Source organism: Cheilinus undulatus, linkage group 23 (assembly GCF_018320785.1).
Source record: "Cheilinus undulatus linkage group 23, ASM1832078v1, whole genome shotgun sequence".
NCBI classification, from domain to species: Eukaryota; Metazoa; Chordata; class Actinopteri; order Labriformes; family Labridae; genus Cheilinus; species Cheilinus undulatus.
The window spans coordinates 11,028,522-11,046,253 of record NC_054887.1 but is presented as its reverse complement, the minus strand read 5'-3'; the positions used below and the strand labels follow the sequence as shown (position 1 = coordinate 11,046,253).

At 38.2% G+C, this 17,732-nt stretch overlaps 1 protein-coding gene across 1 annotated transcript; it reads right to left on the bottom strand.

Moving 5' to 3' along the window:
- Nucleotides 1–1,674: 1,674 nt before the first annotated feature.
- On the bottom strand, nucleotides 1,675–17,599 carry LOC121505835. Its single transcript, XM_041781390.1, has 19 exons — nucleotides 17,475–17,599; nucleotides 17,333–17,391; nucleotides 17,189–17,249; nucleotides 15,764–15,918; nucleotides 15,615–15,679; nucleotides 15,430–15,523; nucleotides 14,998–15,261; nucleotides 14,413–14,706; nucleotides 11,521–11,772; nucleotides 9,237–9,551; nucleotides 7,253–7,374; nucleotides 6,867–7,086; nucleotides 6,620–6,775; nucleotides 6,075–6,265; nucleotides 4,154–4,305; nucleotides 3,800–4,057; nucleotides 2,901–3,054; nucleotides 2,541–2,673; nucleotides 1,675–1,817 (listed from the first exon to the last, which is right to left on the bottom strand). The coding sequence occupies exons 1-19, from the start codon at nucleotides 17,504–17,506 to the stop codon at nucleotides 1,702–1,704; spliced, it is 3,093 nt and encodes a 1,030-aa protein (XP_041637324.1). The 5' UTR covers nucleotides 17,507–17,599; the 3' UTR covers nucleotides 1,675–1,701.
- Between the last annotated feature and the right edge of the window lie 133 nt (nucleotides 17,600–17,732).

The window sequence follows — 17,732 nt, the reverse complement described above, 5'->3', positions numbered from 1 at the left end:
AACTCATTGATGCTCAAAGTGGACAAAATCTGACTTGGTGTCCTCTAAAAGCCGGACTACACGATTTTTGTGGTCGTTCACGATGGCACTATGTCAGTCTACGCGACCAAAATCTTGTAGACAAGATAGATAACATTTTACGGAAGAGTATTAGGGCCACTGAAAAAAAAATTGAGACGAAATTTTTTTTTTCACTTGTGAGAAAAAGTCAGAATTCTGAGAATAAAGTCAGAATTCTGACTTTATTCTTCAAATGCAAAAAAAAGTCTCATTTTTTTCAGAATTCTGACTTTAATTTCAGAATTCTGACTTTTTTCTCACAAGTGGAAAAAAAAAAAATTGTCTCAATTTTTTTTTCAGTGGCCCTAATACTCTTCTGTAATAATATTTGAGTGTCCTTCAGTAAAACAAAATTTGATGAAGTACTCTCTATGCTGGTCTCTGTGAACAAAATGTGACAAGGCATCATCTTTGGTGCCATCTTACGGGAACAGAATTTAGCAGTTGCCCTCCTTGGTACCTTATAAGCAGACAAAACATGATTGGTGTCCTCCATTGTTCCTTTCTAGTGACCAGTAGCCCATATGATGAAGTGCCATCTAGGGTGCCTACTAGGAGGCTAAAACCTGAAAAGTGCGTTGTAGGGCAAATGTCCAATAGTGGAGAAAACGCAATCCCTCTTTGTGTATTTTTGTAAACCAAACAAATGGTTAATTTCTTTCTGCATTATTAGAGGTGCAGTAGGTATAATCATCATAATAACATTTAATAACAATCGTGGTTTCAAACTATTTTACTTTAAATGTATTGACAACTTTTGCCCCTGCTCTTTAAGCATCCTGAGTCCACCACTTTTTTGGTCAATTGTTCTATGAAGAGTTGGAACCTTAAAAAATATTTGCAGTGTCCCGTTTCAGATATTTGATAGTGACTGGGACGGACCAATTTTATCATTATTTTCTTTGTACATGGGACTCTGTATCTTCGTAGTCAGTCAAAAGCACAAACATTTTCCCTCTCTGGTGCTGGACTCCCCATTTCCATGATGATGGGTACAGCAGAGCTCTTCTGCAGCCTGTGGCTGTGCTGTCAGATTTCACCACTTTGGAAAGCTTTGTGTCATTTGTGACTTTCAGGTGTCACTATGTTGATATATTAAACATCAGTATTCCTTCAGTTGGTGCTTGGAATCACAAAGGCCAATAGGAAAGCCATCATGTTGATGCAAATTTAAATTACTGGTATGATTTTAAATAGAGATCATGGCTGTTCCAAGACATACAATGATGAACTTCTCTTGGAAATTTTTACCATATAAAAACTGGCCATTTGAGGCATTGTTTAAGAGTATGTCCACCTTTGAAAGAATGTTTTAGCTTGAAGCAACTGCAGTGTGAACTTGCTCATTTGCTATATTACAACACTTCACCATGCTTACTGCAGGGCCGAAGATCCACTGGCCAAAGAAATTGTTTTACTAGACAATCATCTCTTTAAAAAAGGGATAATTAGTATAAAAAAACAGTAATACCGACTCATAAAATGAGTCCCTGAGTATCTTCGCTATGCTGTGTTCGAATTTATAACTTCTATAGGTTTTCATTTTTACTCGTTTGAACATTGTGCTGCATCATTACAGTGAATTATCCAGATTAGACACAAAACACACAGTTAGAGGGTGTAAAAAACACTTTATTGTAGTCATAATCTTTCATAGTAGGTCATGATTGCTTTGGTTGCAATCACTGAGAGTACAGTAACTCCCAAAAAGCCGATTGATCCAGCCATGATGAAGATCATCGTCATGTGCTCTTCCCCTGCAAAAAAATAAAAAACAGTGCTTTCATTCAACTGCAAATGAACTGGACATAAAAAAATCTCAAAGAAGTTGCGACTTAATTCTGGAGACGCTACTGTAGATGTGAATCTTGGTGGAATTTCTAGTGATATACAGTGCTTATAAAAAGTATACAAGTCTCAATTAGTGAAATGGGGATCACCAGAGTGCAGTAAATGTGTCTCAGGTGATTGCAGAGTAAAGATGCCTGTTTCTGGAAGGTCCAGTCACTGGTTAATCAGTATGCCTGGCTACCATCATACCATGAAAACAAAAGAACACTTCAAGAAACTCTGAGAAAATGTTAGTGAAAAGTACAAGTCAGGGGATAGACAACAAAAAACTCCAAGGCACTGAACATCCCCTGGGGTTCAGTTAAACCCATCATCAATAAATGTCCCTCTGCATCTGGATTCATCTCTTCCAAAATCAACCTGGAATTATTACTGACCTGAAGAAGTGACAAGTGAATCATGGATATCAGAAAAAACACATTTTAAAAGAGTTAGTCACACCCAGAATTTACGCGAGGTATCATGGAGGGATGAAATAGATAACTCCAAACCTTAACTAAAATCAAAAGTAAGAAACTCATTTCAAGATGTAGAGCTAAGGAAGTAGTTTTATATTTTACCAGAAGCTCTTGACAGTCTTGAAAGACAGAAAGTTTGTGATCTGCTAACTCTCCATGACATAAACTCACAGTAAGATGGTGACACTTGTGTTTTTAGCCTCCTGTTGATCAGCAGAGGTCCAGCAGACACGACAGCGGCTTGTTTCCCCGTTCTGTCTATCCAACTCACTGATCTTTTTCTGCGCTGCTCCTTGGTGCAATTCTACAAGAAAAGAGGGAACTTTTATAGAGCAGTAACAATAAATTAAACAGCACGAAGAAAATTAATCATCTTCTTGTTTGACAACCAGCATATTTCAATAATTTTAGGCACAAATTGGATTGTTAAGGCTTTTTATGATGTGGGTTTTCTCTGCCTTCCTTGGTTTTCTAGTTGAACCCCAAAAAATTTCAGTTGTTAATCAGTCAAATAGAAACCTTTTATTTTACCTTTGTACAGTCCTCATGGTGTCCACATATGTTGGCCAGGCAGTGGATGTAGATCGGCAGCCGCTGAGGCATGGAGAACATCTGGACAGAAAATCTGCTCTGCTGGGCTGCACCGTTTACAGAGAGCCAGTGCAGGGTGTGGTCAACAGGACAGCTGGGGATGACAATAATAGTCATTATTGCTTTTAAATGTTTAAAACATCAGTTTTGAAAATATTTGCCTACATGTGGGCAAGGCCTTAGGCTGGCTACACACTATATGAGTTTAAGCCCAACTTCAGACAAGATAAGCCCCGTCAGATGATCAGGGTTTGTTTACTGAGTTGAGATTTGTCAAGAAAACAGTTTTTGCTCCAAATAATCCTCAAGTGTGTGGTGTCAACACAATTACTTTACTGCTCCCTACTGCATCCGAGCCTCCACGAACAAAAAACTGTGAGCATAAATGTTTTAAATTTAGGAGGTGAGGTCAGACTGCCTCCAGAGGAAAACCAACAACATTCAATCAGAGAGCAGACCAGTAAGGCGGATGGACAGACACACAGAAAGACAGACAGACTTTGTCCAAGATGTGACAGAGTTTCTTCTTTGACGTGGCTCAAACACATAAAATACATTCAAAGTGCATGAAAACAAGCATTCCATAAATTTATAAAAACAAATGTTTTGTTTATATTTCACCAACTGGATGTTATGTACTTTTACAATGTTGTGCACCTGAATGAGACACCAAAAGGCAGAGAGAAACCACAGAAAACAATCTGTTTTATTCATTTGTCCATAATAACTTAACTGGTTCTCTATTTTCTGTCAGTTAAAAATGTGGCTGGAGAACACTTCACTTTTAAAGCAATAAATGCAGATTCTAAACATTTTTTTTTTTTCACAATTTCTCCTACCCATCCTGAAGAAGAAGACCCTGCACCATGTCCTGCGGGTCAGTGCTCTCAGTGGCCCAGCATGAGTCGACCTGCAGCAGGACGTCTGAGGCAAAAGTGTTGTGTGTCTGCAGCTCCACCTGAAAGAACAGCGTGTCCTCGGGCTCCAGGCTGATGGCATCCGTATAGTTGTTGGTGTACGACAGATCAGTGAAGAGGCCCATGGTCAGGCCGAGCTGCAGCGATGAGTTAAACTCTACCAGGGCATGAGAGGAGAGCCTGCAAAGACAGATATGTTCGTGTTCTTTCTCAAGAGCGATGCTTTGATGTCTAATTCATGCAAAGAGAAAAAACAACCTATGTTTTTAATCTCACCACTCCATATCCACACCGACTTGAGCGTTGCGAATATAATGTCGAGGGTAGACGCACTTCCAGACAACTTTGAGATCCCTTCGGCTGATGATGTGCTCTGTAGTCAGCGATACAGCCAGGCTGTTTTGGTACTCAATGTGGGTTTTATTAACCTAAACGTGCAAAATAAAGTAACACATCTCATATAGTCTGAGATTACAGCAAATTATGATATATGGTGGTGTCTACTGACACTTCGAGCCAAAAAAATTCAGTAACTGCAGATGGTAGTCAGTAGTAACATTTATGGGTTATCCTCACTTCATGTTATTTAGTATACTATTAGTTTTTCTGAAGACTAGCAAAATCACATTGAGTCCATCCCAGAAAATCTCAGTGTGCTTTTCCAGCACAAATCTTGCCATTAAAATGAGTAAGAATACACTTTTGAGTCCATCTGTGATGCTGTATATCTGAGAATGGAAATACATGCTAAAACTTTTGAAAAAAAAAATTGGATTAAGCTTCCATGTAGGGTAAGGGTTAGCGTAATGCTTAGTATTTCAAAAATTAAAATCCTGACCTGCAAAACCTTAAAACAAAATGTTTAAAAAGTAGAGTAATCGGTCTTATAGGAAGAAAAAACCTCATCCTCTATGAAAACATTCTAATGCAGCAAACATAGCCCCGTTAGCTGCGTAAGCTATGTAAAAACAGAGCTACATGGCTAAAACTAAGCTCACAAAGGAGCAACGTGAGTTATGTATTTATGTTATCTGTGAAGCTAAGTAAGCTGTAGCTACATTTGCTAAAGCTCATGTTGCTAAAGCTAACTTAGCAATACTACAGAGATAATGTAGCTAAAGATAAGCTCACAAAGCAGCTACATAGCTAAGTCAGTTTTTGTGCTACGTTTCAAGCTTGAACACTTAAAGGGCCTAGAGATGAAAGGGTTAATGTTTCCACATGATCAAAGTCAATCAGGTTGGACTAAATAATGCAAAAACAAAATCTGACCGTCTTCTACAGCTTAACACTTCAACAAAAACATAATGAGTCTAACCAGGCTACACCATGTGACAAGATCACCTTTTAATTCTTCGTGATTCATGTCAGACAAAAGTGTTTTAAATTACAGCACTAGTCAATGTTAAATTATACGCACATCAATTTGTTTCAAATGACAAACAAGTTATCTTTTGCTGTTTCAGATTTTTTTCCAAAATGAGTGAGCCTGTATTTAACATCTGTGCTATGCATAGTGTGTTTGACAAGGTGGAACAGAATCAGCAGCATCAATGAGCAGACTCACATCTTACAGGAGAAGATCTCGGTTTATTGAAAATGTTCAGAACTCACAAGAAAACCTCGAGAAAGGAGTGTTCTGCAATGTGCAAGATGCATTTATCTTCCGAGCTATAGCTCAGCAATGAGGTCAATTTACGATGTGTCTGGTGTGTCACTGTGTTTAACTTTTATCAGAGTGGTGAGTCTATGATTGAAATCAACACAAACACGGTACGACACAGCAGTGGGGTCACACTTCATTAACATGCTAAGTGTCGGCTGTCTGATTATCCACATGCTGGAAACTGTAGGCCTCTCTTTACAGTACAAGGCCTACCTGTATTTTGGGAATCTGCTCTTCTCTGTGTGTTCTCATGTGTTTTGCACTGAGAAGAGGTTTCCATTTAGTCACTCTGCCATAAAGCCCAGATCAGTGGGTGTTTTAAGGATCTGCAGAAACCCTGTTTTCAACCATTAAAATGGTCATGTGGGTAAGCTTGACTGGATCCTCACATGTAAGACAAATTTATACATCTATTGCATCAGAAAATATACCTGTACCTACATTCTTAGATAACATTTTTGTTGAACTGCACAGTGTTTCCATCACTTAGAACAAAATTATTTAATACATTTTAATCTCTTTGCAACTCACTCGTCTTTCTGTTCCACATTCAGAGAATTTCCGTGACGTGTTGAAGTAGTAAAAGGTCTCGCTTTCCTTTACTGAGCACCGCCCATCGTTCAGCTTCACATCCACCTTTCCGCCCAGGTGAGATGTCAGGTAAGGTTTTGCAATTCCTCCAGTCACCAGTTTATCCAGACACTGGCTGAAAAGGCCTTTCTCTGTTTCAAAACAAGAGTACAGGAATAATTGGTTACTCTTGAGGCAGATTCTAAATACAGAAAGCCATTCTTAAGTGAATCAAGTCCCTGCCCTTGCAGTCTGTAAATGTGTTTTTAAAGGTGCTCTATAGAATAAAGATGTCATTGGAAAAGAGGGTTCATCAAATTTGCCATGCTTCTACAGTAGCTTAAAAGGACAAACATAATACTGGCCTCTACTTTTTCTGGCCTAGTTCCTTCTAAATGCTGGGTGAGAAGTGAAGTTTTCACTCAAAACCTGATCAGATCTCTTTCATTGCTTTTTAGAACAGATTCTTAAAAGCTTTTCATTGGATATATAAAATAAGAATATACCATTGCACTGTGGATGTAAACCAGCACGAGGTTTGATGACAGAGCTCACATCATAGAAACCGTGTTGGCAAATGCAAATGAAGGAGCCCAAAGTGTTGATGCACAGAGAGTGATGAGGACACAACTTGTGTTTGGAGGAGGCACAAAGATCAGGACCTAAAACAAGTACAAATTAGCCAAGGAAAATAAGAGAGTGCTATAAATACAGATTTTGCAAACAGCTGATGACTTGGATCAATCAACCTACCGTCCCAGTGAATGACCCCGTCTGTGACAGAGAAGTTTGTTGTATTTAAAGAGTGAATGTACTCCAGCTGATCCTCCACAGACAGAGGAACATCCTCATCACTTTTGGATGCATTAAATGACATAAACAGAACCTCCATTTGGTCTGGCTTGTCTGCAGGTTCAAAGGTGGTGATCTCAACACGAGCTGGATGACTGAAGTCCTGCAAAAGCTCCTGAAGCTGAAGACAAACACAAAACAGACAAAATGCTTCAAGAATATATGCTAGCTGTACAAAAAACACCTAGTTCTTTAAGTAGAGACAGACATAAGTAACGTTTAAAGCCATGAGTCAAGTGAAGATCAGCAGTCTGTGGTTAAGTGTTTTTGAAAGGCATTTTCCTTACCCTATCTTTGAAAATCTCCCCCATTTTGGCTCTTGGTTCAGACGCGTCATCCTGCAGATCCTCAGGCAGAGACCAGGGCAGGACAATGGTGAGACCCATCCCTGAAATATCGATCTGTAGTTCTAATTGGACACAAAAATGGAAATATTGATGATTAGAGCTATTAGAAAATAAACAGTTGTCAAAGAAATGTCAATCACACTCAAATTTAGGCCTACTTTTTATTTGTATTCATTTTTTGGCCCATAGCAGCTTGTTTTGGGGACAATTTTCTGGAAAGTTTGACAGTGGAATTTTGCAAATCCCAAACATGAGATGAGGAAAATTGGTAAGAGCTACAAGCATGAAAATCTGTACATATATGAATCAGGCCTAGACAAAACAAGTCTCTGAGACAATCCTCTAAAATGTACAGGAAGCACAAGACAAACATCTAAGGGCCAAATTTTTATGTTTCACTGATGGACAGGTCGCACATTTCAACGAACTACTCCAAGAGATTTTAACTGATTGACACCAGAATTTTTTTGGTATACAATTCTGAGTTTTCGCCAAAGAGCAGGGGTCGTCACATGGTCTCAAATTTGGGCTATTTTTCAGTACTTTTTTCAGTGAGTTCAGCTCAGTAATTCCAAGAAAATCTAGATTGTTTTAATCAATCGTCACCAAACTTCACAGTCATGATCATAAACTGATCGTCAATACATCAATCATCAATACCATTACTTTGTCACAGCCCCCTTCTGCCAATTGAACATTTCATCCTCTGAAACTTTATCTCACTTTAAACATTAATTCCCCCAAACACCATTCAATGTAGGCTTATGATTTTATGTCTGCATATGGGCCATCATTAATCTTGCAAAGCAGATGGATACACCCATTTCCTTGTTTTTCACTGGCAAATCCATCTTGCAAAGTTCCCATCTGAACCGTTTGGGCTGGTTAGAAAGTGACAGGACCAATCAGTGATGAGGGGCAGTACTTTCATGCTCAACAGAGTTGTGACGTTAACAAGCAGCAGCAAGAGCTGGTGCAGTTATGGCAGAAGACATTAGCGTGGATGCTGCTAAAGCGCCAGTTTTATCAGAACTTGAGGACATTTCTTCGTTAGAGAAGAACGAAGAACAGCAGTGAGTTGTCTTCTTTTCAAAAACGACAAAATTCGTGTACTGACATGTCTATAGTCGCCATGTTTCGCATTATTTCTCAGTAGCTGCGCATACGCAGCTTGATAGCGGCTACGTCATGTGTTCTGTTGCTCTGATTGGCCCGTAGAAATGTGACAGACAGAAAGTTCATCCAATCACACTCCGAGTTTTTTTCAAAGCCTCTGCCTTTTCTCAAACGTTTCCCATTGAAGCTTTCCCAGATGGATGTGTTTCACACATCCATCTGATGTGTCAGGTTAGGTCATCATGACACCTACAAAAAGCCCCTTGGAGCCATGCCCAAATCCCAATAGAAAGACCACAATAGCACCCCCTGCTGTCCACAGGAAGCAACACGTATGATCCATTTGTGTTTTCCTTTCCTGAGCTGAACCTATCAAGCTTGGATTTGGATGGAAAGTCCTCAATATTTTGCTACAAAACTGACACGTTTTATTGAAAGATGCCTCACTGGTCAAAGTGACCATTTTTATATGTCGCCAATTTCACAGGAAGTTGGTGTAACTCATATCAAACATCTGATTGGCTTCAAATTTAGCAGGTATGATAGGGTTGTGCCCCTCACACATTGAAGTGTTAATGTCTTGTTTTTTTTCTGTTTTCTTTTTTCCTTTCTGAGATTTTATCATTAAAAGATCTATTTTCAGCTCATCATTGTCTCATCTTCCTCATGGAAAAAGGAAATTAACAAACACTTTGTCATATTTTTTGTTGACAAATTTAACACTGTTGCTGTCAAAAATGGTTAGTGTTACTCTTATATTTTAGTCAAATAAAGTACTTAAATTCCCCTTTAGAGCCACAGTGCTGACCTAGGTCCAGAGCAGATTCAGCCGCCCTCACAAGGAGCCCAGAGGACGAATTTGTTCCTTCAAAACACAAATGAGAGCGTTCAGACTCCCACTGTCCATCACATTCCTCCCACACGTCCAGGACATAGGTCTTCCCTTCTTCCAGCGCAGGGAGATGGAGCTCTGTGTCGAACACTCTGCTGTTTTTGATGGTTGGGCCATTCTCCAAAGACAGCTCATACAGGAAGGCCACAGCTCGCTGGTTCATGGTGTTGGATATCCAAATGGCAGTGGAGTCATTGGAGCGATAGCTGAGCTCTGATATGCCACGAGGTCCTGGATATGCACACACATACAACACCAGTATTAATACTCATTACTCATGGAACTTTGTGTTTAATTTTGTGACCCTGTAGACAGAGCAGTACCACTTAATCTTTGCTGATTCTATCTTTGATTTTTGTAGTAAGCTGCAGGTTTTCAATTAGTAACACCTGAAGTTGTTTCAGACTTTTAAATAGCTATTTACAAACACAATGTCTCTTGTGCTGTTGGTCTTGTCTGCTATTTAATTCTATAAGGAGACATAGTATAGACAGCACATTACAGCATGACTGGTCTAAACTGCACTGGACAAAAGATCTAATTCATTTCATGTAAATAACTGAATTACACGCTTTTCTCTCAAATTTAAACTCCCACACAAACCACTTCAGAATAAACTCCTTGACCTGATGATCCATCATCCTTTATTTAATCAAAGTCACACAGGAGTAATTTCAGTTAATTTTACCTCCGATCACTTCACTTTCAATAAAAGATAATACAAAACAGAACAGCAAGTTCCTCTGTTTTACAGATGGATGGAAATAAGGTACACATGAACGGTGGTGACGCCAGGATTAAATTTCATAATATGCACATGAATCATGTCAGTCCTTATTTGTTCCTACAGGCACATGCTTGATTATGGTGGCAAGTGAGCCAGAGAGAGGAGGAGGGAGAAAATCATCTCTTTGACTTCATTTGATTGGAAAATGAACACACTAGTAGGAATTGCCTCATATCATCAACATGGACTTGAACACTGTTTTGAAACAAAGTAATTGAATTGATGAATTGCAATCAGAAGAAATTCTGTATTTGACAGCAACATACTATTCACTTTACAGTAGCTCTGTTAACTGCTGTCGTCTTGACTAAAATACCCCTAAGAAAGAGATTTCAAATCCAAGACCCTGCATGTGCATATGAGGACTTTATACCGTCGGGTCCTACTAAAAAGTTATAATTGATGCAGTAAGAATTTTTTTGGATAATTGTCCAGAATATCAGTAGAAGTTAAATCAATCTGCTTAAAATGTTGGGAGAATTTGATTTGACATTTTTAGGAATTTTAATGGAAATTTTTAGGGATTTTACCAGAAATTTTTTGGACATTGAAGGGATATGTTTGTATATTTTGGAGTGTTTAACTGGAAGTTTCCGGGGAAATCTGCTTCGATATTTTTGACATTTTCATGGGATTTTGGGAAACATATTTGATGAGAGACTATAGTTGTTATTTTCTTTAGAATCTGGGGAATTTGCTTGAATTTTTTAAAGAATTTACAGATTTTTTTTTGTTGGAATGTAGCGTTTCAGTAAAACTACATATGGAAATATTTGACAAAATTCTTGGGCACTTTTTATTGGATACTTTTGAAATATTACAACAAATTGGCTTAAGAAGTCCTTGATGTGCATCATCAAAATAAACATAAAAATGACTCCACCGTGCCTCTCTCAATGGCTGACACCAATTCTTACTGTCTGAAGACATCCAACAACTGATGGACATGGAGCCAAAACATATGCTCAAAATTATAACCAGTGCAGCATTTTCTGCAGAAACAAGAATTTCAGGAGATTTTTACATAATTTTTGGTCAAAACCAATTCCTGTTCAAATTCAAGGCTGGGCTTTTAAACTCATCAGTTCCTACTTATGCAAAATAAGTGAGAGAAACTTAAAAGGTCTTCTAAACAAAAGTTCAGGTCTCAGGAGGGTAAATAAAGGTTAAATAAACAAACAATAGACATCTGTTTAGCACAGAGGGCAGATTAGATGTCCATATACAGAGTCCTCCATGCACTGGTTGCGGAATCGATTCACAAACGTGGCGCTGTTTGGTGCATGTCTTGCCACCCATTCTCTCTCCCCGTATTCCCTGTCTTCAGCTATCCCTTACAAATAAAGGCAAAAAAAGACCCCCACCACCTCCAACAAGAAAATTCAGCCATATCATCAGTACTGTTTACATTACCTGTGTGTGTTTCAATGGTCTTGGTGCTCATGATAACGCTGTCTCCACACAGCGCCTCCACTTTGGCCTGGTACTGCTGACATGGCTTCAGACCCTCCACAGTGTAGTCATTAAGGAATGTAGTTCCCTGCAGCTCCCCCTCATGGTAAACTCTGAACATGGAGATGGACGAGGTGTTCCTCACCTGCCAGCTCAGGGTGTAGTTGTCCGGGCCAAACGATGACTGACGCAAGGCCTGGATGCTGGAGTGAACTGGGAGTACAGAAAGGATTTTACTTAAAAGTTCTACGTTTTTAATCTCTGTAACTGTGTTTACCAGGGCCACAGCACCAACAGGCACAAGAGCCCTTTCAAACTAGAGAATCATTATTCTCCTACCAAATTAATAGCTAATTTGAAGGCTTCAGCATGTCCAAAATCCCACCAAAATTTGCATCACTGAACAGCTCCATAAAACTTCAGAAATGTAACCCCAGGACTGGGATTAAACCATTTGCAAGGAAATCAGGACGCATATAAATCATGTCCAAACAAAATGTCTTTATGGCAAAAAATGTAGATGGAGTATTTCACAGTCTAAGGTCAAAGTTTCAAACTTTTACCAACTTTTATGTTTCACATTTTAACAAACTCCATCAAGAGACATCGTCTGATTAACTTCAGATTTTAGGTGCTCATTTTAGACCATCTGGACAACAAAAGTTATAAAAACCTGAATTTCCACTGTAGGGCAGAGCCGTAATCAGGGCTCAAAGTTTGAGAACTTGTCAGCAGTGCATAAAAATACATTCCTTATAAATCTGCAGTGCCTTCATCAATCATCAGCAAACGTCACAGGTATGATAACACTCCCAGCATGAATCAATTCATGCTTGGAATTTGTTCATTTTGTAACAGCGCCCCCTTGGGACAACAGGAAGTCTCTTCCATTGAAGTATAATTTTTAAAATTCTAAACATTCAGTCCCCAGAGAGCATTCAACCTAGACTTATGATTTCTGCATAGACAATGCATCATGATGAGAGCAACAAAAAAAGTCTATTGGATGAAATCCCAACAGGAAGTCCTCAACTTTGATTTGAATTTTAAAGTAAAGCTTAGTTTTGTGCAACAGGAAAATCTTTTAAACTTTTAGTGTTATTCTGTGTAATTTAATTTGGCAAGCAAGACTCTAGGCTCAGATTGAACAAGCCTACATGCACAACACTCATCAGAGCGCCTCCTACTGGCAACTAGAAGTGACACAATTTAGAAATGTGTTTATGCCTCCAATCCTTTTGTACATATCAAGTTCAGATGCAGACAGAAATGTCTAATAACTTTATAATTCCTGTCAATATGAACTCTGATGTCACGCCATAAAGCAGGAAGTTGTCGTAAATTGGAAATATAATGTTTTATATGTTTCAGGTCTCACACTGATGGTCGTGGTCTGTCCTTAAACACATTTTCATGCCAATATTCTAGCTCAGCAAGAATGCCACACACTGTAAGGCAGTGGTTCTAACCTGGTTAGGGATCAGGACCCATCTCTACCTCCTGAAGCGAAATCATCACTCAAATTTAAAAATGTCCAACCACTCAAACTTATTCAGTAAAAATTTTGCCATCTGGACCCTAAGTGGAACAAAATATAATTTAATAGGACAAAATAAATAAAAGTAATAAAAGAACATCATTGCAGAAAGACAAGTCCACATACATTTTATTTTTCTTAATTTCTTTCTTTTTTTGTTTTTGAGACAGCTTGAATATTTGGTCATCTCAAAGATTTTTTCTCATCATCTTGGGAACACAAACTTAATTATTTAAAAAAAATAAGAGTTAAATAAGTGATATCTTGACAAACAATATTTATACCTTGTGGTGACAACAAGTACGATCTCATATGCAAAGTGCATAATGCAAATACAAAGGCTTAAGTTAAAATGTGTTATTTTGGGAACACTTTTTGACAACATTTGCTCACTGGTTTAGTTGTCATTAACTGAAATATCCAGAGCATAAAATGCACTTTTAATACCCATTACTTTTAGCCGAATAGTTGGGTTGATCTAATATAATGATACTACTAATATAACAGTATGAAAATATCAAGACCCACACATGACCATGATTGAAACTGCCACTATCACACATTACACACAATCTGACACATAATTTGCTGATATTCATTGTGTATTATAAACAGCTGCTAGTCTATTAAATTTGAGAGGATACACAGTAAAGCTGACCAGACAGCAGGGGTTGGTGGCACTTTTTAACAGCTTTTCTCCCTCATTTGGGCCTTAATCCTGCATTTAAGGAATACAGTGGTCTAATGTTATGTAAATGGACAAAGGATTTCAGTCACCTGAACTACAGTACCCTGATGACCACTAAAAAGTCACTCCTGTAATGTTGACCTTTTTTACCCAGTTTACCCAGTCTTGCTGCTGTTTACATTTTTTATCTTGTATATTCATATATTTATATTTGACTGTACCACAACCACTCTGTTTACTCAGTATTTGCCCATTTCACAATATCCTGTTTATATATTTTTATTTACAGTTGAAATCATTGTCTCTTTGTGCTACAACCATTCATGGCTTTCAATGTCTTACTGTTCTTGTACAGCTCGGCTCAAATATATGAATGCTGTCATATATGACACCTTTGTTTAAAATTGACTCTTTATAGTGTTCAATTTTTGTATAAAAACATATATACTGTGTACATAGGTTTCTACAAACGTCTCTATTCTTTATAGATTTTTTTTATATTTGCAATTGTGATTTTCTGTTCAACTCCCATTTTTATTTTTGTAATGCTGCTGCTCTAAGTGCCTTGAATTGCTTGTGAGGACAAAAAGCCTTTAAAAATTGAATTAAACTGGAAAAAAGGACTCACCAGAGTTTCCATCGTTAAAGACCATCTTGCTGTAGCGTGTTTCCATCCCTGCCTGACAGACTGTCTGCAGGCCAAACGTAACCCTGCTGCAGGGCTCTTGGTCTGACAAGGTGAACACAAAGTCGTCCTCTTTGTGCCAGTGACGCACCTTCTGGATGATGTGGTTTGTACCATTCAAGTAGAAGGCAGTGAGGAAGAAGAGGGAGAACTTGTGGTTCTTAGGAAAGTCCCACAATAAAGTTATGCTGCGGCTGTTCCACGATGAGACTTTCAAGTCTTTGGGAACGTCAGGGTCTGATGGCAGAGACAGAATTAGAGAAAAAAAAACAAGGGACTCTGTCCTTATAAAATTCACCAAAATAGCTAAGGAAACATTTTTTCCAAACAGTTGTGAAGAATTTTCCTTTTTTGTGGATTTCGGCACCCCATGTGGACAAAGCGTACAATGAAGTCATTTTAGAGCATAGGTTAGGCTGGCTTCACACAGAACGATTTTCAGCCCAATTTCTGGCCAGATTTCAGATCTGATTAAAATCATTCTAAAAAGCTACATAGACATGGTCATCTTTAACCTTTAAATCATACCTGTAATAGTGGAGAGACAGGTGAAGGACTGTGTTCCTGTGATCTCCACGCAGGCCATATACAGGCTGCAGGAGTCCAAAGCTGTGAAGTGGTAGTTGCTGCTGGTGGTCATGTCCGTGCTTAGAATCTTATAGGAACCCTGTTCAGTGTGGTACAGGGTCAAAGTGTGGCTGCTGCCGAAACCTTGTTGGCTCTCCACCCAGGACACATCCAGTGAGGATGGGGTCCTGGATGCCAGCTTCAGGGGGAGACGGCGAGTGTGACCTAGATTTAGAAAATTGTAGTTTCAGTCATAAGGTGCTAAAAATGACTGGAACAACCATTGAAACACTTCCCACATTGCATAAACATGCTCAGAATCACAGTCAGTCATTGAGATGTCTTTCAGTTTGTGGAAAAAAGGGACAGAAGTTTGATACTGCAACAAATTACCGATTGCAAGGAAGAAGTGTTCATCCTGGAGAAAAAATATGGTACCGTCTTCACACGCAAACACCTCGTCTGAGCTCAATGTATCCAGGACGCCCTTGACAGGTGAACAAAAGCAAGAACAGCTGCTTTAAAAAATGCAATATGCATCCATCTGCATTAAACTGTGTCTTGAATATCATAATCACCTTAGTGAAACTTGCTGGGTTGGTTTCTGGTTCCCGCAGGCCTCGAACTTTAGTGAAATGTGTACCTTAAAGCGAGTAAAACATCTCGTATTTTATACCTATTGATGCTAACGAGGAGGACACACGTACTAAAAGTTAAACATGCTCACTTGGGTTGATACTGAAGGTCCATGCCTGAACTGCGCCTCCATACTGAACTGTTAGCTTCGTTTCCACAGCTGGAGACACTGTCAGTGAGGTTAATTTACCCACCTTGTTGATGGATTTTACAGATGTTTCATTCAGCCATATGTTCCCGTTTTGACTACAAGGATAGAAAACAATGACACTTTGGTCAACCCAACATTGCCCCTTATATCAAAGATCATTCCATATTTAATCTTAATATCAATATTCTTCTTTTTTAGATACTGATTTAATACATGGCAGCCTGTCTGAAGTACTATAAATGACAGAAATATGTGATTAAAACTTTTAGTTGTGTACTGTCTGGGACTTTCAGTCTTATCATAAGGCTTCAAAATTATGAAGGGAAGCCCAAAGCAGACAAAGATCCAATATTTTGGTTGTGAATATCAGCATATCAACTAGGGCTGAACGATTTGGGAAAATAATCTAATAGCAATTTTTTTCCCCAGTATAGCAATTGTAATTTGATACGTGATTATTTTTATTTCCTCATCTTATGTTTTTACAACAAACACAAGCATTAAATAATTCTATATTTAAACCAACACAATATTATATTAAAGAACAGCTGAACAATACTGACAAAAAGTTATCACTCCCCTCAATTTTTGTATTGAGGCAAGTGATAATTTTCATATTGTCTACAAAAAAAACATACAAAAATGAAGACAGGATTTTTGCAGACTATTCTAAAAAAATGGCACTAAAGTGCATGATATCTATGCATAATGTCTCTGCTGCTGCTGCTGCAAAAAAAAAAAAAAAACTGAATCTGGTATTTTGACACACATTTCAGGTTAAAGAAATATTGCATATGCTGTGATTTGAAAATTTCAACAGGCCATATTTGGATTGAATCTAATTTTGTCCATATACTAATGAATTAGTGGAGTTTTAGGCTGAAACAACAGACCTATGACAGTTGAGGCTGAGGATTCAAATCCCTTGAGTAACATACGTGGCCAATAAAACTGATTCTGATGTTTTTTCCATGTACCTCTAGTGATTGTCTATAAAGGATTGCTTAAGGAAAAACAACACAGAATACAACTCTCCTGCTTTAACAATGACTAAAGTCTCTCAAAAAATATTTTTAAAAAATAGCTTCTGTTGTCCAGTTATTGTATATTTTCTAAATCTAAAGGGAAATTTGAACTGAACCATTTCTAAACTCTTGCTCTTATATTTCTGATCATGAAAAACAAAATCACCTTGTATTTCATTTTTTTTTTTTTACTTTAAAAGAAGTTAACACTTTTTAAAATTATTTAATATTTTCTTTCAGTAAAATAAATTCAAATATTGAATAATAAACGGACCAGCAGTATGCAGCAAACATAAAGTGACTACTGTAGACTTGAAAAACTTGTCTTTCTCATGCTTACCGCTCCAAAATATCGTCTTTGGCCATCCAGCATATTGAGAAGGAAATATCATCACTGCGTCCTGCAGAAAAAAACACATTTTAACATCGTTATATCAAAATTGCTATTATGGAGGCTAACATGTCGGTGCTAAGCGCTACTCACCAAACGAAATCAAAAGATGACTCAGTAATAAAAAGATGAACGAAAACTCTAAGGAGCTCCTGAAATCATAAAACCTGATTAATAGGCAGAATATGATCAAAGTAGGGAACATAACACTGACTGGAAGTTCTTATTTTCTCACATTTTCTTTGTAATTCCGTCAAATGAAAGCATGTTGTGTTTATTAGCATCGATGCTAGGCCGGCGGTGACTGAGTCCTAATGAGAGACAGGTGTGCGCTGCGTTCAGGTACCTGATCAGAGTCAGGAAATCCCCCCTTTTATCTGTACTGATGGGAAACAATCATGGCAGCACATGTACTCTGTAACAGTAACACGGATAGGCCTGCTTCTCTAGGAAGTGAGTTTTTGGCGAGGTAAGTTTTTAAATAATAAGTTAG